The sequence below is a fragment of the Ascaphus truei genome, chromosome 8 (genome assembly GCF_040206685.1).
Source record: "Ascaphus truei isolate aAscTru1 chromosome 8, aAscTru1.hap1, whole genome shotgun sequence".
NCBI lineage: Eukaryota > Metazoa > Chordata > Amphibia > Anura > Ascaphidae > Ascaphus > Ascaphus truei.
Window position 1 is genome coordinate 102,571,133 of NC_134490.1, and position 21,475 is coordinate 102,592,607.

The window sequence follows — 21,475 nt, forward strand, 5'->3', positions numbered from 1 at the left end:
GGGGGGGGCTCGGAGCGGGGCTGGCGGGGGGGACTCGGAGCGTGGCTGGGGGGGGCTCGGAGCGTGGCTGGTGGGGGGGGGGCTCGGAGCGTGGCTGGCGGGGGGGGGATCAGAGCGGGGCTGGCGGGGGGGATCAGAGCGGGGCTGGCAGGGGGGATCGGAGCGGGGCTGGCGGGGGGGATCGGAGCGGGGCTGGCGGGGGGGGCTCGGAGCGGGGCTGGCGGGGGGACTCGGAGCGTGGCTGGGGGGGGGCTCGGAGCGTGGCTGGTGGGGGGGGGGGCTCGGAGCGTGGCTGGCGGGGGGGGGGGGGCTCGGAGCGTGGCTGGCGGGGGGGGGGGCTCGGAGCGTGGCTGGTGGGGGGGCTCAGAGTGTGGCTGGCGGGGGGTCTCAGAGCGTGGCTGGCAGCGGGGCTCGGAGCATGGCTGGCGGGGGGGCTCGGAGCGTGGCTGGCGGGGGGGGGGGGGGGCTCGGAGTGTGGCTGGCGGGGGGGGCTCGGAGCGTGGCTGGCGGGGGGGGGGCTCGGAGCGTGGCTGGCGGGGGGGCTCGGAGCGTGGCTGGCGGGGGGGCTCGGAGCGTGGCTGGCGGGGGGGCTCGGAGCGTGGCTGCCGGGGGGGCTCGGAGCGTGGCTGGCGGGGGGGCTCGGAGCGTGGCTGGCGGGGGGGCTCGGAGCGTGGCTGGCGGGGGGGCTCGGAGCGTGGCTGGCGGGGGGATCGGTGTGGAACTGCTGGGGGAAGTAAGGCTGCTAGGGGAAGTGAGGCTGCTGGGGGAAGTGCGAAGGGACGTGTAGGGCTGCCGGCCACCCCCCTCCTCCCAATCGGGCGTGCGGTGGCCATTTTTTTTAAAATTAGTGAAACCCCAGTTATAGCGCGGTCGGATCGGGTGGCCCCCGAGGACCGCGCTATAACGGGGTTGAGCTGTATTACTGCTGTGAAGCGCTATGAACATTAATGGTGCTATATAAATACAGACACACACACCATTCATATCATGCCTTCTGTTCCGTATTCTGGAGCATCAATGTACTTACCATTACTTTTAAGAATTACAAAGAAGATATATCTATAGATCTGTTCTACTAGAGGAATTGCTGGCAAGAAAGCAAAACTGTGGTCAATGCCATTTGCATCTGTGAAGTGATTCTAATTAAAAGTAAGATATGGCCATTGTGATAGATTGAAAAACCTCCCACTCCAATTCTTTAGCCATGCATAAAAAAGGAAAGCTATTTGTTTTAAAGCTGTAGTGCCAACTACTCCGCCACTTTAGCTAAGTGGTTCCTATGGAAGTTCTATTTGGTCCTACATGGAGCTACATCAGTATGGCGTCAAGGAAACAGCTAGAGCAGGGGAAACCAACACCAGTCCTCAAGAGCTACCAATAGGCCAGGTTTTCAGGATATTCGCTGTTGCCAGGTGATGCAGTCTTCAACTGAGCCATTTGTACTGAAGCAGGGATATCCTGAAAACTGAAACGGTTTGGTAGCTCTTGAGGACTGGAGTTGGCTACCCCGAGCTAGAGAAGGTCTAGAAGAACACGATTATAACCATGAAAGATCTGCTGGAGGCAAGAAAAACACAAATACTATGGGTTTCTAAAATATGATGATAGGCAAATGACTAAAGCAACAGCCTAAAACATTTAACTGTAAAACAAAAAATCTAAAAAAGGATTGTTCAGTTATGGGGCGAATTGTACAAGCTGCTTTATAGGGGAATTGTGACCCTCAAAGCATTGCAAACTCATCTGGCAGCAAAGTCATTTAAGTTTGAGATTCTTTCACAGCAATAGGAAAACGTTGTTCTCATTTAAAGAACAAGCTCCTAATTAGGTTATATGTCCTAGAATAGTGTAATATTACTCCGTTGGCGTTACTAGGCATCTAACTCCTGCTGCAGAGCGCCAATTCGTTACACAAACAAAGTATTAAGCAGGAGGGGATTAATACTGTACATCACTGAGCTTACCCGCTTTCCCAACTGTTATCTACAAGCAAAACTGGAAAAATAGCTTGAATTTACAATTCATTGCGCTGCTAATGTGCCAGTGATCTGCAGCACGGTATGAAAAAGGATGAACATTTTCATTGGTATCAATACCTTACCTGGTCATTCATAACAATCATAGTGCGGGTGAAAAGGTCATGGTGAGTAATTATACCAGTGAACCACTGGGTAGCAGAGTCCTGTCTGTACACCCTGACTCGGTAGCCGTTTAAGGAATACGGACCTAAGAACAGCAGAATCACACTTTCAGAACCTCAGGAATCCAATACAAATCTAAGAAAAGATCGCAGAGCTTATTCTAAACTTTACAGCCTCATGCAGTGTTTCCATTTCAGATATTAAGATATTGGGAGTGGATACGCAGACAAAAATTACTATTTTCTGGTTTCTCCTTTTAACATATTTTCTTATACTGTTGCCAGAGGGTTCTCCCCCACCCCCCCCCCCCCCTTCCCCCTCCGTTTTATGCAGAAGTACACTAATAACTGATTATACTTCTGTAGCTTTTGGGATAGTATAAAAAAAATGGCTGCCATTCCCACACATAGAAATTACTATTCTCTAGTCTTTAAACATGTAAGATGATTTCTGAGGGGAAATTTGCACAAAGTGCTGAAGAATTTGTAAATATACTTTGCTAATATTTTAAAACAAAACCTACAAATCAATCTGCTTTTTTTATTCAATTGAAAAATATGACAAGCATTAAAATTATATACATTTAGTCAGTCAATTTAGTCATAAAGCAATAAAGAAAACTGTAAATTCTACAGCTATAGGTTAAGTACAACAATTATCTGCCTTCATCTCAAATTCAACCTGTGAATCTACTTTAAACCACATAGTGTAGTTTATAAAGCCGTTCATTCTAGAAGAGGATTTAGCAACCACATGTAATCCTGACAAATAAAGGGAAAAGTTTGAGTTTCAATTTAAACACAAAGTCTAAAAAGCTTTGCCCAGAGGGCTGATACAGCAATATGTATTTTACACAGGCAGGACACAAATCAGGAAAATGCTGCTACAGTATGCGCCTTGCACACACAAATAGAAAAGCACTGCATTTTAATGCGGGTTTAAATTGTTGCATTTGTTTTGTCTCATAATTGTTGCTTTCAATTTGTGTTTTAAGAAAAGTATGAGCAATCTAATACATGCACAACGTGTATACAGCCTACTGCATGTACTACACACTGTATAACCATTTTGTTGCGGATTTATTTTTATTTTTTTGTGAATGTCACTAAAACAGTTTCACAGGCGTTGTCTAAGTGATTACTGACTCCCACAAACCGTATGAATAAGCAAATACAAGCATCATTTCAAGTACTTACCTTGCATAAAAATCTCCTGAACCTTATGTTCTTTAACCCAGGCCTTCACCTCCTCGTGAAGCTGGGGGTTGTCCCTGAGAACAGGGTTTAGACTGTCTACTTCATCCTAAAAAGACATTAAAAAACAAATGAATAGATTAGTATCCTTGTACACAGACAAACACAATTTAAAGGGGTGGCCAAAAATACAAAATACTTGGGAGCCAACATTTTGTTAGGCCCCAGGGGGAGGTGGGGGCGTTCAGGCTTCCCTCTGAACAGAGCATCGGCCCGGAGTCACTATGTATGTATGTCAGTGTGCATCTGACACAGGCCGCTGCTCAGCTCCAACTAGACCGACCCCAGGTCTCGGCCCTGCACCCCCCTCACAGATCAGCACAGCGGTGACTAGACCTGTCAATCAGGAGAGAGAGAGAGAGAGAGAGAGAGAGAGAGAGAGAGAGAGAGAGAGAGAGAGAGAGAGAGAGAGAGAGAGAGAGAGAGAGAGAGAGAGAGAGAGAGAGAGAGAGAGAGAGAGAGAGAGAGAGAGACCCAAACATGAAGTAGAATACAGTTTTAAATGTCAAACCTATAAGATCCAACATTTCGGGGTTAACTCACAAGCCTTTCACTAAGGAGATACAAGCTCTCCTTGATGTAGAGGTCCGGAGTTGACCCTGAATGCTGGATCTTTTAGATTTGCACTTTAAACCCTGGCGTGCTGTGTCTGTGCTGTGTCTTCCTCCCTGCTCTTCGGACTCTGGGGGAGTATTTGTCCTATATGCCTATGAGGCATGCACTTGCCTATATTTGCTTTGATTATTTGAGATATCGATATCTATATATATATATATATATACACACACATATACACACACATATACACACACATATACACACACACATATATATATATATATATATATATATATATATATATATATATATATACACATATACACACACACACACACATTTGAGAGGGAGAGGAGGAAGAGTTTAGGGATATTCTCACCTCACTAAATATTAACAATTTAGGTTTCGAATTTACTTTCCCTATTAGTTCCTCAAAACTTATCTTTTTGGGATCTTGAATTGACTGCTGCCAAGGATTGCTTTATACAAACTAGTACAGACAGTCCTCGGTTATCCGACACAATGCGTTACTAAAAATGGCGTAAAGCGAAACATTGTAAGATCGCCGGAAGAAGAGATCAGTGTATCTCGAAAGCTCGCACAAATAAAAGCATTTCGTTAGCCACAGAACGGTATCATCTATTTATTTTTTGATTATTAAAGCTCGGCTAACACGGTACTGATACACACACACACACACACACACACACAACGTTGCAAAGCGTCGTAAGAGCGTTGGATAAGCCATTTTTGGCGTTGTAAAAATGAATATAGGTATGCATTGCATAGCGTTGGATAAGCCATTCGTTGTAAAGCGAAGCGTTGTAAAACGAGGACTGCCTGTACTCATATTAAACCAGTGGCTATGAATAGCTATATCCATGCGCGAAGTAACCATCACTCAAGATAGCCAAACAATGTCCGCTTTGGACAATTTCCTCGTTTAAAAAAATAAATTATGTCTCCGAGAATTATTCTGTTAGGCAATCATTGATATTGGTGGAAAAATTTGAGGTCAAGCTGTCATCATGGATGCTTTCAATAAAGTCAAGAATATGAAGAGATGACCTGATTCAGTTAAGACTAGGAATGAGTCCAAAAGGAAGGGTACGTCGTACCCATCAACATGCTCCGTGGGTTCCTGAGAAGGAGGCACTCAGTTTACTATGCCAAAGTTTCATACAAAGTTTAATTAGTCTGCTTCTCAGATTCAAAGCATTTGAAACAAACATTGGAGCATTTTGCTCCGTGACACCCCTCCTAGGTACACTCTTACCTAAGAAAACTTTGGTTATCTATAAAACTAGAAATATGAAGATGTGATAGCTCCTAGCAGGCTCAAACCAGTTGGGCAATCTCTTTCTGTACATGTACTTGCCCCTTCAAGTATGGCAGGAGTACATGTATAACTTGTAAACAATTGTAGTTGACAATAGGTTCAATTCCTCAACCAACCAAGAGACATTCAAGGGCAGTATTAACTCCTCAGTACCTATGTAACCTATTTGACGTTTTGCACTTGTGCACTACAATACGTGGAACGTACTACTCGGACATTGGGTACCAGGTTCATGGAACACAGGCACAATACAATTAAGGGTATCGGTATACATTGTTTCCAGTCCACAATAAATACCCTACTACATTGAGTGTAATGGATAACACATTCCGGCATTGAACAGCCCATAGGTTTGCATTGTGAAGCATTGGATATGCCATTTGTTGTAAAGTGGAACGTTGGATAGCGAGGACTACCTGTACTAGCACTTTGGTCTAACAAAAATGGGGGGTGGGTCTATTATACTAGATTATATCTAGATACATCTGTCTTTTCCCCTCCTTTTAATTCCGTTTGTCTTTTGCTCCTTTATTAATGCCTCAGAATTATGAACACATTTTAGTTTTTTGAAGATTAGGCCTCCCAGGTGGGTAACGTGCCGGTTTAACCCATTACTATAGTTGTTACTAACCGCTTAGGTATATAAGTGATTGATGGAGAGTTGTTGGGTTTTGAATTTTAATGTTGCTGCCCATGGAAGAAACAGATGAGGATGAGGGCGGCCTTCATCCTGACAGAGTAAATTACAACTTCAATTTACGGCTTATGTATACTGATCAGTGTGGTTGATTTCAAGTGTTGGTTGTTTGAAGTGTACAGTTAGATCCAGAAGCAGTTTGAACAAGGAAGCGGTTAAACAAGGTATAGTACAGTATATTGAAGTACAGTTTATTGTTAATACTTATAAACTTTATAGTTGCTATAATGAGCAGAATTGAAAATGCCACTCAATGCACATCTTGCCACATGTATGTGCACTTGGAGCAGCTGTTCCAAGGAGCATACCGCTGGGAGAGGTGTGAGCGGGTGGTCTCTTTAGAATCAGAGATTGCTGATCTTAAGAGGCAACTTGCAATATTGAGGGACATTGGCAGTCTTGAAAGGGGTTTAGAGCTCACTGAGCAGGCACTTGCTTCGACTACTGGTGCAGATGGTGGGGCAGTTAGTGAGGAGCAGGTAGGTAGCTTGGTTGGTGTTAGTGAGGAGCAGGTAGGAAGGTCATTTCTGAGCTGACCCATCCCAATAGATTTGCCATATTGAGCGAAGATATTGGGAGTGTCAGGGCAGAAATGGCAAGGCTGGGGGAGACTGATTCATCTAGCAGCCAGGGGAAGAGTTCCTCCAGCACAGAGGGGACTCAGGATGCAAAGATACAAAGAAAGATTGTGGTCGTAGGGGACTCCATTATTAGGCAGGTAGATCTCCAAGGTGCTCGGGTTTGGCACATTGCAGATCGGGTAGACTTATTGTTGGGGGGCTCGGATTGACCCGGCGGTCTTAGCACAAGTTGGCACCAATGACAAAGTTAGAGAAAGAAGGAGGGTTATAAAAAATGACATCAGGGATGCAGGCCAAAAGCTTAAGGCAAGGACCTCAAAGATAGCATTTTCTGAAATACTACCAGTGCCATGCACTAACCCAGGGAGACAGTCAGAGATCAGGGAGGTTAATGCATGGCTAAGAAAGTGGTGCAGGAAGGAGGGATTCGGGTTTTTAGAGCATTGGGAATCCTTTTCTGAGAGGTGCCATATATATTCTAGGGACGGATTGCACCTCAATGAAGAGGGATCTTCTGTGCTAGGTGGGAGAATGTTAAAAAGGTTGGAGGAGAATTTAAACTAGGATGGAGGGGGGAGGGAAATGAAACGGATAACAAATTAAATACAATAGAAGAGGAAACAAGGGGTTTTGGAGGTAGAATATGGGCAAGTGCGAGTTTGACAAGCAGTGAGACACCAATAGTATAAAGAGATAATACTAGAAAACTTCTAAAGACTAAACCAAGTTGGCGCAGAAAGGAAGGAGCAGATAAGATAATAGTACAGGCTGAAAAAAAACAGAAATGCATGCAAGAAGCCTGACAGATAAAATGGGGGAGCTTGAATTAATAGCTGCAAGGGAGCAGTATGATGATATAGGCATTACTGAAACATGGTGGGATGAAACTCATGACTGGGCAGTTAATTAGCAAATAGAAGAGGAGGTGGAGTATGTTTACATGTTAAACCGGATTCATGTTTATGAAGGGAAGGATGAAAATGTAGAGAGACCTTGTGGATAGAAATTAGCAGTGGAGGTAAAAGTATAAAGAAAATGTTTGTAGGGATATGCTATAAACCACCAAATATCGGTGAGATTGAGGAAGCTAAAATACTTTTGCAAATGGAGAAGGCATCAAAACTGGGTCATGTTTGCATAATGGGCAATTTTATTTATCCAGACATAGACTGGGGAAATGAGACAAGTTTTACAACAAAAGGAAACAGGTTTTGGGGGTGCTTAAAGACAATTATATGACCCAAATTATTGAGGAACTAAACAGGAGATGGGGCAATACTGGATTTGGTCATATCAAACAATGTAGACGTAATAACAAATATTCAAGTCCTGGAACATTTGGGTAACAGTGACCATAACATGGTCTCATTTGAAATAAATGATCAAAAATCAGATTACTTGGGTTCAACAAAGACCTTATTAAATTTTAGAAAGGCAGATTTTAATAAACTGAGGGCTAATCTACAAGGAATACATTGGGATGATGTTTATGTAGGGAAAATGTAGAAGATAAATGGGCAGTCTTTAAAACGTTGTTAGAAAAGCACACTTATCAGTGTATACGCTTGGGTAATAAGTATAAAAGAAATAAGTCAAAACCAATGTGGCTAAATAAACGGGTTAGGGGAGGAAATGGACAAGAAGAGGAAGGCGTTTAGATTTTTTAAGTCAGAAGGGACGGAGGCATCGTATCAGAATTATAAGGAATGTAACAAAAATTGCAAAAGGGCAATCAAATTAGCAAAATTGGATAATAAAAAAAGGATTGCAATAGAAAGTAAGATCAACCCTAAAAAGTTAAGTACCTTAATAACAAAAAAATGAGAAAAGAAAATATAGGACCCTTTCAGCTTGAGATGGGCAGGCAGATTATTGGAGATAAGGAAAAGCAGAGGTATTAAACAAATTCTTTGCCTCTGTTTACCAGGTAAGAATCAATTTCAATAGTAGTGCCGCAAGAGGAAGCCACAACCTCCATATTATTGAAAAATTGGTTAACTGAGGAAGAAGTTCATAAGCGGCTTGAGAAAAAATTAAAGTAAATAAGGCACCTGGCCCCAATGGTATACATCCAATAGTTCTCAAGGAGTTCAGTTCAGTAATAGCCAAACCATTATATTTAATATTCAAGGACTCCATTTCCACAGGCTCAGTACCACAAGAATGGCGTAAAGCAGATGTGGTGCCTATATTTAAAAAGGGAGCTAGATCACAACCGGGGAATTACAGACCTGTAAGCCTAACTTCAATAGTGGGGAAACTACTTGAAGGTTTAATACGGGATAATATTCAGGAATACCTAATGGAAAACAAAATTATTAGTAATAGTCCGCATGGATTTATGAAGGATAGATCATGCCAAACTAACCTTATTTGTTTCTTTGAGGAGGTAAGTAGGAATTTAGACCAGGGTAATGCAGTTGATGTGGTCTACTTACATTTTGCAAAAGCTTTTGATACGGTTCCATACAAGAGGTCGGTGTATATAATAAAGCAAAAATTGGACTCAGTAATAATATATGCACCTGGATTGAAAACTGGTTGAAAGATAGACAACAGAGGGTTGTCATAAATGGAACTTTTTCAGGTTGGGCTAAAGTCGTGAGTAAAGTATCTCATGGTCGGTACTGGGACCCCTGCTTTTTAACTTCTTTATTAATGGAAGGAAGGAATTTATTTTTGCCCTTAATGGGGATTTTTGTTTGCCTTCCTCTGGATCAATAAGTAAGTACTGTATAGATATAGGATAAAGTATCCGTTGTCTAAATTTAGCATAGGTTGTACTTGATGGACGCAAGTCTTTCTTCAACCTCATCTACTATGTAACTATATGCTGGCACACCAATCCATGTGTGTATTGGGTAGTATTGGTTGCTGTATTGTATTTTAATGTTTATTGGGGGTAGAGAGGGTTGGTGAAAGTGTTTAGCCTGTGGTGGGTGTATAGGCCTACCGGGTGGGTAGAGGGAGGGGTTAACCCCTGCATTACCTTTGCGTTAGTAACTGCTAAGGTAATGCAGGGGTTAACTCCTTCCGCAAACCTCCCGGTAGGCCTAAACACCCACCCTGGGGCAACACCACCCTTCACCTACCCCCTCTACCCCCAACAGACCTGACACTTAATCCCTTAAATCACTTTAGCGGCAAGCCATTAAAGTAATGAAGCTGCTAGTGAATGTATTTTATCATTGGATTATTATTAATGAAAGCAGGGCGTCTCCGGAGCGGATATTATTGAGTCACATCACGAATGATCAGAATGAGCTTGTTGCCGCCGCGATTTCAATCTCGGAGCTACCTGAATAGCTAGATCTGTCAAAAAATGGAGCTAGCAATTGGTTTGCCTGAACAGGAGCGCAATCGATCAGGAAGAAGCAGGTTTCTAGTGAGTTTGCAATGTTATCGGAGTTTTCTGAATAGCTACACATGAAAACTCACTCAAAGTGCTCAAAACTGTCGATAACTCACTTATAAATAAGTGGTTCGTCTCATACAGCGGGCAAAAATATGCTTTAAACCCACCCAAAACATTTATAAAAAGTTTTACCAGGAAGTAATACATTGAGAGTTGCCTCTCGATTTCAAGTATATCCTGGGCATAGAGTTAAGATGACAAATAATACATGTTTACAAATACATAGTTACATTAGTGAATAGGGTATACATTATATACAAGACATTGCATGCACAGTTAGAGATAATATATATTATAGGCGCAAGTAACCGTTACAGACCAGATTAAAATGTGAGACCGCTTTTGTTTGGAAAGAACTTAGACTGGTGACGGCTGTGAGAGTCTCCGGTAGGTTGTTCCAGTTTTGGGGTGCATGGTAAGAGAAGGAAGAGCGGCCAAATACTTTGCTGAACTTTCGAACCATGAACAGTTTTTTGGAGTCAGATCTCAGATAAGTGCTACATGTGATAGGAGTGAGGAGCATGTTCAGATAGGCGGATAGTTTGCCCAGAAAGTATTTGAAGGTGAGACAGGAAAGATGAACTTTGCACCTAGACTCAAGTGATGAAAAATCTAGTACACCTAGTTTGGCATAGGTTTTAGATGTCAGGGTATAAATGTGTAATCCAAATGTTAAATGGGAGTCAAACCATTTGCCCAAGTATTTAAACTAGTAGCAGGAGTTAGGGTGGTATTAGTGTTCGTTCTGATCAGGAGTCAGTCAATGGAAGCTTTAACAATTTAGCATGTGTGTGTCCGTTAGCAATAACGCATTGAATGTTGTAAAACATTTAAAAAAAAACCTTGGCGATGTGCGTCGCGTGCGTGGACGCAGCCTGATGAAGCAGGGAGGGAGAGGAGAGAGCAACAGATGCCGGGTAAATCCTCGCACGGCAGCCATTTCGCAAAAAAATATATAAAAAAATGTGTAATCTGCAAATATGTGTATTGAAGCTCCCTAACAAGCTGTGGGAAGATCATTGGTGAACACTGAGAAGAGTAGGGGCCCCAGAAAAGAGCCTTGCGGGACGCCACAGGTGATATCCATGGGGTTGGAATTAGACTAAATAGGAGAAAAGAAAGAATCCCTATATCGTGGCACTAAAGAAAGACCCCCCCTAGTTAAAACTTAATATTTATTGTATAATTTTAAAATAAAACTGTTTGGAGTGAACCATAAATGCAGGACAAAAAGCTAAATAAAATAATTTAAAAGAATGGAGAGGTGTGGTGAGGGTGTTAATAGGATAATATTTGTATATGTCCTATTATCAATCTTTATTAACCCTTCAAGGGTGTATGGGTGTCCATATGTGTCATGAAAGGTAAGTATAGTTAGGATAATAATGTATCACACATCCCTAGTAACCAGCCCTAAGTCTAGGCTGAATGGGATAAACTATATACTTCCTATGAATATGAAGAGGTGTTTGTAAATCCTGGCTATATATAGTAAATAACTACCATAGAAAAGCCATGGACAGTTTTTGTCCCCACTTTTGAAGATTGGGACAACTCTGGCAGTTTTCCAGGTCTTAAGGATATGGCATGCAGACAGAAAAGAGTTGACTATGGAAGCAATTGGTTTGGCAATGGCTGAGGCACCAAGTCTTAGGAACTTAGATTGAAGTAAATCAGATCCACATTGGCAGCTTGGTTTTAATTTGAGGAGCGCTTATGTAATAATCTCATCGGATACTGGGACAAATTGAAAATTATGGGCAGTGTTGGGAGAGGGTTTGGCTATAGGGGTACTCTCAGAATGAGGTTTATGATTGTGGTTGCGTTTTGCTGATAAGTTAGTAGCACATCCCACAAAGTAATCATTAAATGCATTTTCAATGTCCGTGGGATTTGTCAGAGTAATATCCTCCTTAGTGACATGACTTGGTTGTTGATGGCTAGAAGGTTGGAATATATTGTTGATAACCTTCCAGAAGTTAGCTGGGTTTGATGTATTCTGGAGGATATTGTCAGAGTAATATTGTGCTTTTGCGAGTCTTGTTTACCTTGTGCACATATTCCGCAGGCATCTGTAGTGATTAAAATCTTTGGTAGTGCCAGTTACTTTGTAGCTTTTCCACAAGGCAACTCTGAAATGGTTGAGTACTATAAGGTCAGTTGTAAACCACGGAAGGTGGGCACCCGGTACTCTTATTCTGTGTAATGGAGCATGGGTATCACAGAGTTTTAAGAACTCGGATTGGAAATAGTCGAGCGCAGAATCGGGGACGGGAATTAAGAATGTATTTGAATTTTGTGGTTTTTAGGGTCAAGCTAATTGTAGTTGAAATCCCCAAGAACTAGCAGCTCACTCTTCTGTTTACGTACTTAACTGGTTTACATAAAAAAGATTATCAACCGTCAGACAAATGTTGAATTATTTGTTTTCTGTGAAAAAGGAATATGATAAATTGATACATACTTCTTCGTGATTCTTATGGTTAATGACAGCATAATTAGTTTACACAAGTCAGAAAAAAAAGTGTCAAACAACAAATCGCTTTGAATATATACGTTTACAAGCAAAGAGACTGGATACAGATTATGAAAACTCTTTTTTTCAATCCCAAGTAAATATCATTACTTCATTTTGTGTCCCAGCTGGAACTACCCTTTACATTTTCAACCTTATGTTAACAAAAAAGTTGCCTATACAAATAAGACTGGCACCATTTTTTTTTTATTAATATTAAACAAAATAATTTTCCAGAGCAATTTAGAAATAGTATAAGGTTTACCTTTTTTATAACATTTTGCAGACATAACTGCTGTCTGCTTGGGAGATTGTACCATACATTATGCAGAGGCCGAATGCAATTCGATATTCCCAAATTCTAAATCACAAACAAAAGTAGATACGCCCACCAATCACCTACAGCCCGCTCATCAGAACAGTCACAAAAATAAATACCGGTGAGAGCATGAGATACCAATTTGTATAATTACAAGCAGTGCCGCCAAGTATTACAAATCTTACTGATCGTGTACACAAGATCATGCAAATATAGAAAGGCTCACTCTCCCCGGCGCTGCCATCCAAGAGGCAAAAGTCTACGGCGCTCGACATGCAGGGGATTTATGCTTCCGAATGGGACCCCCGCAGTGGTAATCCTCCAGTGCCACAACCTCCGGGTGGCAGCGGCACCAAAGACACTTAGTCATGCCACATCCGTACTAACCCTCCCCTACACATATAAAGTTACCAAGTGGCTTATGTGATCAGACAAACTGACTCAGAAGTTTTTGAGAAGTCATTCAACATTTTGCAAGGTTTATTTTCCCAATAAAGATTGGAACAAAGACACTGTAAGAGACGTGTTTAGCGGTACGCAATGGAGACCATTTAAACTGAAATTGAAACTAAAATTAGGCTTTACAGCAAAAAGAAAACCTACTCTACTTTGGAGAATATCTACACATGTAGTCCAGCCCTCACTAATTGGGTGGTTAGCTAAGCTATTTACCAGCCCCAAATATATATATACAGATATATAACAGTCCCATAAGAAAGTCTTATCTGTTTCTTGTAGCTGTAGGGGAGGCCTCTCTGCTCTCTTTGGTCCCCACCCTTGTGTGCTAAGGCAATGTCTGTCCAGGTATACAGGTCTGGTCCCCTTTGTCTTGCGGTTAGCCTGCAGTCTCTTTGCAGCTCGACATCTGTTCTTCCTGGGTCAGCCCCAATTGTGAATCTAAGGCATCCTCTTCCTGTGTCTCAGAACAGGCTTTTTCTGACAGAGTTCTAATTAGGCAGGTAGGGTTGGTTGATTGCAGGTGTGCAATGAACCAGCACACTGCTGGATTAGAGGCACGTTTCTTAACAGGGGTATATCCCTGTTACAGACACACTGAAGGCTTGTTGTTTCGCCTGACTTGGAACCTTTCCAAGGTTGCAAAAATAATACAGGTCCATAAAACCTTATTTTAGTGCAACAATATTATGCACCCAACACGGTAATGGGGAAGAACATGAATAGAAGGTGGTAAAAATGAACTTATTTTTAAAAGATAAGAAACAACCACTGTATGACAAAGGGGGCTAAAACAGGTTTTTAGGGATGTGACAGATATGTAATTACACTGTTTTTAACTTTTACACAATTATAACCTTTTTGGGTTTGTTTAAAAAATACTACAACTAAAATGGGCCTCACAGGATCAATAAAAAATGGTGCATATTTTGCATTAAAAGTAAACCAAAAAAATCTCTACGTATCTTCAAGATGGAGCCAAACTAAGAACGTCAAATATGTTTTATAAACAGAAGAGGTGGGAGGGGGGGAAGAGGGGTCAAGTATTTATTTGATTGAATATAGACTGATGCAGAGTTATAAACAGACTGGTACAAGACATTTGAACAACTTATTTACTGAAACAGAAGATGAATGAGAAATTATCAAATGATGGGCAGCAAAGGTATTTAAAAAAATGCTTGCACAGATACGAGGGGAAAATCGTGTTTGGATAATGGATCACGGAGTATATTTATAATTTTACGGTAAACACTGATGAGACAGTCCATTTGGTCCTCATCTAACCTCATGTTCTAAGTTTCTATGTAAATTCAATTATGGTCCATTTAGAGCCATTTGCAGATTTGCATAATGTCAATATAAGATTGTCTAGCAATCAATAATTTAAATGTGAACATTCAAAGCATAATACCCCCACTTTAGGGCACTGCACCAGTCACAATAAAAAAAAGCTAGAACATAACATAGTAATTTGCCGATTAGGACCCAAACTACACCTAACTACCAAACTTTTAAGCTGCGTGGTTGCAAAGGCCACTTCCCTCAACACAGCCCAACCACCAGTACACTGCTCTGAATATTCTGTGCTGGCAGCCAGCTGTGATAATCACCTATCAGGAACTCACAAACAAACCCCCTTAAGGCCAGGGCCATGGTTAAAAATACAGCGCTGAGCAGCACTGACGCTCATGCTCTCCTGCTCAAGCAGGAGCTTATTGTCCTTGCATGAGCGTCAGCGAGCGCGCTTGTGAGGCGGGTTGCGGGAGGCGGGGCTAGCACGCCACATCACCGACGTCATGGACTGCTATTGGCTTTTGGAGGTCACGTGACCTGCCCTACGCTTCCCTCAGCGCCAAAAATAAAATTGGCTGTCGGCTGCAATTCCACACGCCTGCTAAAGCCACACACATGCCGGATGAAGGAGATAATTTCCCTCGCTCAGCGCTGTATTTTCAACCCGGCCTTAAAGCTGCAGTTCAGTCAATATCCTGCATGTTTGTTTTTTTTAATAAATCAGTTCTGTAGTAAGAAAAAATACTTTTAGCATTTTCTGTTTTTAAAAAAACAACTTTGAAAGACCAATTTTCTTGTATTCTATTTTAACAGCCATTTGCTAAGGCACTGCCCCTTCAAGTCCTGTCACAAGCTCTGGCACACCCCTTTGTCAGCCCTGCCCTCCCTCTAGCACTTGTCAGTGCAGGATTGCTCATGAATATTCATGAGCTTCCACTGCCAGTCAAGCAGATTATAAACAAATGCCATCTTTTAATATGTCACCAAATTTCGACCTATCAATACATGGAAAACGAACTGAGCTGCAGCTATACAGTTCTTTAGGTAATTAGAGATTGCACACATGAAACTATTGAAGTAAAAAAATAAATGTAAAAAAAAAAAAAAAAAGACTGAACTGCAGCTTTAGGCTGCTGTCCCAGTCAGCACTGTAGCATGCGCGCCGGCTGGGGGGGTGGCGCGTGCACAGCGCTTGAACGCGATCTTGGGAGAGTAGGAGAGATTGCGATGGGAGGGGTGTGGCCATGACCTCATGCGGCCAGTTCGCCCTCATTGGCTGAACCACCGGCGGGGGCGTGGCCATGCCTCCGTCGCGAGTTCCAGATACAATTTTTGGGTATTTGAGAAAACTTGTCGTACAGCGCGGCTGCCAAATGCGCGCCGAGGTAGGTACTGTGCCCCGTCTGATTGGGGGCGGTGCTTGTGCTCCGTAGAACGCACCCTAAAACAACTCTAGCTTTACTCTTCCGCATTTTTCTACTCCAATGATAGCGGCCTTTTCAATATTTGAGGTCAGTGGTTTATCGTGAAGGTAAACCGTTTATAACCCATACTACCACGGATTACATGTATAGATCTGTGTTTCTATGCATAATCACACACACACTTTAACAATAGTTTGAAAGCAAAGTACAGTAAAGACATTTAAGGCTAAGGCCCCAGTGCGCGCGACGGCGTTCCTGGCTGCACTAGTTCCGGCAGCAGCGCAACCTTGTGAACTCCTGTTAAAGCAAGGCGGGGGCACGGCCATGACGTCACACGGCTGGTTCGCCCTCATTGGCTGAACCACCACCGTGACCTGGCCAGCGCTCCGTCGCCACAAGAAAAGACAAAATCCTTGTGTTTGCAAAATGTGGGGTCCAGGCAGCTACTGGGGCCGGCCCCATAAAGGGCCGTACCTTGTGTGCACCGCGCATCGTGCCTGGGGGTCCAGGCAGCTACTGGGGCCGGCCCCATAGAGGGTCGTACCTTGTGTGCGCCGCGCATCGTGCCTGGGGGTCCAGGCAGCTACTGGGGCCGGCCCCATAGAGGGTCGTACCTTGTGTGCGCCGCGCATCGTGCCTGGACCCCAGGCAGCTACTGGGGCCGGCCCCATAGAGGGTCGTACCTTGTGTGCGCCGCGCACACCGTTGCAGCCACTGGGGGCCGAGCCAAAGAGTGGGTCAACCATCAGTCATCAATGGTAAAGAGGTGCATGTGATGATATAGATTCATTGTGCCCAAATGAAACCGTTTAAAGAAAAATACTCCAATCCCACTTATGTGTATTTCTAACAACATTTCCATTTAAAGCTGTAATGCCACCTGCATTTTGATTTTCAGAGCGCAGTCTCATGAAGGACATCACAATGCTTTCTTATTCCTGTAGCACAGCTGCTGCTTTGTCTGCTGAACTTTGCTCTGCCAAACAGAGCACTTGTAATGTTCCGCTGCCAACTTATTCCCTTCATTTTATCACTTGGAGAAAAGAGCAAGAGATTGCTTGTTAAAGAGCTGCAGGGGGAAATACAGTATATACCCGCCCTGTATAACGACACAATATACATGTCTAGCCTCCTATGGATTCTTCTCAGATTACACATAAGTAATATTTTCTCTCTTAGTTTGCAAAAATTCAAAAGACATTTTGTAAAATGTAATTTACTTCCTCAAACAAATGTAAACGTACAAAGCTCTCGGTTGCTCCCCAATTGTCAACTTCATTTTTTTCTTTTTCCGCTAGTGTTTGCAAAGAATAAAGGGAACATTTATTCAATTTACTTTCATTTTCTGTATTCCACTAATGGCAGTGAGTAGTAATTGGAATAACTCCTCCGTCAGCGCAGGAAACGCTTCTGCCGGTGCCGGTCCATAAGCCCTCCGCTCCACCTGTAGAGCAGTCTTTGGTTTCTCCCATAGCTGTACAACTTAACCGAGACACATTTATTACATTGAAAGAAAATAACGGTGAGTTGAATACATTGTTACTTTTCCTGTTCCCAACATGGCAGTGGGTACTGATTGGGACATACCAAAGCTCAAAACATGGAAGGGCAATAAAGACAAAGAGAACAATCTGAATTAACCACGTATTTAATCTACAATCGCTTACAGAACCTTTCTGACAAATCTTGCTTCCGCTGAGGCTTGAACGGCAAACATAGTATTCCACGAACGTGTGGAGAGGACCAGACTGCGGCTCTACAAATCTGCGCTGGAGACGCTTGTGCTTTGAAGGCCCATGGTGTGAAGACTGCTCTGGGTCAATGTGGCTTTATTCCAAACAGCGTGAAATACAATACTAACTAAAAAACTCTCTATCAGCGCTTGATCCAAGTGATAAACTAATTGTATGTGATTACACCAATTAGGTGACTTAGGTGTGATTACAAATGCAGCCAAGGGGGCAATAAACAATAGATTGTTCAAATCCAAATAACATACAAATACAAAGAATGTCCCCGGCGCAGAGTGTAGTGATGATGATTACAGTACCATATCAAAAGACAGTCTTGGATGTAAAGTCAGTCCTGATAGTAGAATGTTTCATCAACAATAAAGTGAGGTGGAATTTCTTCTAGGCGTAGTTCCCAGGTACTTTCTGCCCTGGCTCCAGCCACGGGTGCCGCTATACCACTGGGTTTGGATCCGCCGTGATGTCCTCCTACAAGTGGGTTGAATTCCGGCGTGGATAATATTACCGCAGCTCCGCTGGTGAGAGCTGCACGTGGTGCTGGCTGTGGGCTGTGACTGCGGCCTGCCGGCGGAAAACAGATTCCCGCCAAGTTACAGACGGTGCGGAGCTGCGGTAATATTATCCACGCCGGAATTCAACCCACTTGTAGGAGGACATCACGGCGGATCCAAACCCAGTGGTATAGCGGCACCCGTGGCTGGAGCCAGGGCAGAAAGTACCTGGGAACTACGCCTAGAAGAAATTCCACCTCATTTTATTGTTGATGAAACATTCTACTATCAGGACTGACTTTACATCCAGGACTGTCTTTTGATATGGTACTGTAATCATCATCACTACACTCTGCGCCGGGGACATTCTTTGTAGTTTATTCCAAACAGGACTTGTTTGCTTCTAAGATTGTAGGCCATCTTGATACACAACGTAGTCCATCGACATATGGTTGCCTTCAATGCTTGCTGCTCCAGCGCTGGCTTATTACAAGCGCCACAAATTCTGGCTCTCTGTGCCACTTTCTTCCTATAGAGCAACGTATCAGTGGCTGCTTTAGATGTTCTTTCTTCCGGCTGACCCCCAGAGGTACAGTACCAAAACTAACATACATATAGTTTCACTTCATTGCTAGGCACTCTCCTTGCATCCTTAATACTATCTAGGGACTCAACAAGAAGTTTTGGGCAGCGACCCTTTGACTTATCCAGTTTCCAGGCTCATTCTGTGTTTTAAAGCAGCTTCCAGAGTTTCAAAAATACTTCAGGAGCATCAGGCACCGTAGGTGTATTGCCCCTTTAAATAAACTTGCTGGGTCAGCATGGCACTGTTGCGCACGTCAGAGCGGCATGCCACTTTAAGGGAGAATGTGCTTGAGTGCATGCGCTCCCTCACTCCCCACCCCCCACACAGCACAGAGGGTTCAGCGTGGCTTACCTCAGCCATGTGCGCAACGGCACGCATTCCAGAACGCTTCTGCAGCCATGCCGGTCGCAGCGCCTCCGGCTGGCCGTTCCAGAAGATGCTTCCACTGGTGCCTTAAATGCAGAGAGAATGACGACCCCGCGGATTTAATGGCACTAACTGTAGTACTGGTGAGTCCCTTTAAAACACAACAAAAAACAGCCAGACTATTCTGCGGGTAGGAGGGCCTTACATACCAGCACCTGCAGAAGTTTCCTGCGCTACTGCGCTGAGGGAGGAATGACCCCATGGCCATGTGGAGGAGAATCAGAAACAAATATGGTGTAACGTTGGCCAATCGGAAGCTGCAATGTCATCTTAAGTTGATTTCACAGTTTTCTATTGGTTGCCAGAGTGAGGGTTAAACCAGTGGCCATATTGGTTCTCTTGGACAGACATTTATGTAAGGTTGTTTCAAAATGTAGTATCTTGGTAAATACTTTGAGGGCCACTTTTCTGTAGAAAGGCCAGCAATTACTTCCTTAAACATGTTATTTCACTATACTGTGCGGGACTACACCTTTAAATAAACCAAATGACAAGACTTTAACAACAGGAAATCACCCACTGCTGTTAATTGTGACTGAATTGGCTTAAAGAATATTGGGTTCAGATGTAATAATGGAGAATCCATTTTTTGGAGGGTGGGGAGGGGAGGGTGGTCAGATGTAATCTTTGAATATAAAACTTTGCCTCATTACCTTGTTCCGTCTCTTTCCGACATTCTCACATCACTATTAAATACTACACAAATATTGCTGAAAAATAAATATTTTTGGCATTGTGTAAAAATATCTGCCATTGTGATTACTCAGAGCTGCTTTTTAACTCGGCCTTTATCAATACAACTTTGGATACATTGTTCTGAACCAAAAGCTGCTGATTTCATAGCATTTGCTCTAATGCAGTGTAAGGCCGCATTTATAGTGCTCGCACTGGCGAAAGTTACACTTAGGTTTGGAGCGACGTCGCTGGCCAGGACGTCACGAAGGGGGCGAGCAGAGTGCAGTAGGCGCTCTGTGGTTGGTGTAGAGACAGTCACGTGGCGACTGTCTCTCCCAAAATCTCATTCGACTGACTTCAAAAAATGTTGCAGCTCCGTCGCGCTTACTATAAGCGCGTACCAATGTATTTGTTGTGGTGTGGCGGCGCCGGGCAGGATAAGCGCAGCCTAAGTTAGGCTTTGGTGTCCTTTTTAACAACTGTGGCAGAGAAACCAAGGTGTGAAGGAATAAAGGTGTTTATTAATGCATTAGAAAACAGCTAACGCTATTAAAGAAAAAGTTAAGAAAAATAGCATCAGAAACCCCAAACAGTGCTACCTTTTGCTTAGCCCTACAACACTGAAAGGGAGCGGGGAATAAGACACTCGTTTTCGGAGTATTTTGGCGTGTGCCGAGATAGAAAGTGGGAGGGAAAAATACACACCAATGGAAAATGTTTTAGAACAAGCCCACGCTTGGAGACTGTCCTTGTGGCAACAGTTATTTCCTGTGTGTGTTCTATGAACTTTTGTCTCCCTTACAGAAAACCACAAGACTAAAATACCATTTACAATTTAATTTGCATTAAAACTGAAAAGATTTTAACAGAAAAAATAACCCCAAAAATTATACATGTAAACTAGCAAGATTTCATTTTATGTAACAAAAAATAAACGGTTTCCGACACTAGAGAGAAAAGCAGCTGCGTGGGGAAGTATGAGGACGACATTTGAGTAGCAACTGTAGCTTAAGATAAAGAGCTGAAATCTAGATTGCCAGCACACTTAACAGGTGCGCAGGTGGCTTGTTTACATCAGATAGAAGTTAACGCCTCAAATTAAGGCACGTGACAATTTTATTTTCTGTTAATGTGACAGGAAAATCTTGGATCCGACTGTAAGACACACACACACACACACACACACACACACATGTAAGGAACACACCCCAACATTTACTATAGCAATTATAAAGCAGCAAAAACATATTATGGTGTTTTATAAATACATCAATGTTGTAGTATTAGATAATGCTGCTTTTTAAAAATTAAACTCAATGCCATTTTAATAACTTTTTAAAGCATCCTGTGATTTCTATAGCAGGTATAGCACACTTCCCAAGCAGTGCAAGATATTTACAACACTTTCCTATTTGTGATCATTTGTTGCCAATATTCCCAGCAGTTTGAGCTGTAAACTGTAACAATAGATAATGTTACCGATAATATAATTATATATTGTAGCTGCTGAGTTACACTGACTGAAGGGTTGATTGGAATTTACCAAAGTGTA

The 21,475-nt window shown here is 42.9% G+C and overlaps 1 protein-coding gene across 2 annotated transcripts in view; it reads right to left on the reverse strand.

Annotated features, from left to right (window-relative positions):
* JMJD1C (jumonji domain containing 1C) overlaps positions 1-21,475 on the reverse strand; it is a 1,023,975-nt gene that overhangs the window by 104,807 nt on the left and 897,693 nt on the right. For both annotated transcript variants that reach the window (XM_075612982.1, XM_075612983.1), the window contains 2 exons: positions 3,338-3,443; positions 2,102-2,226 (listed from right to left, as the gene is read on the reverse strand). In XM_075612982.1, the coding sequence (XP_075469097.1) occupies positions 2,102-2,226; positions 3,338-3,443 (231 nt within the window). The remainder of the gene's footprint in view (positions 1-2,101; positions 2,227-3,337; positions 3,444-21,475) is intronic.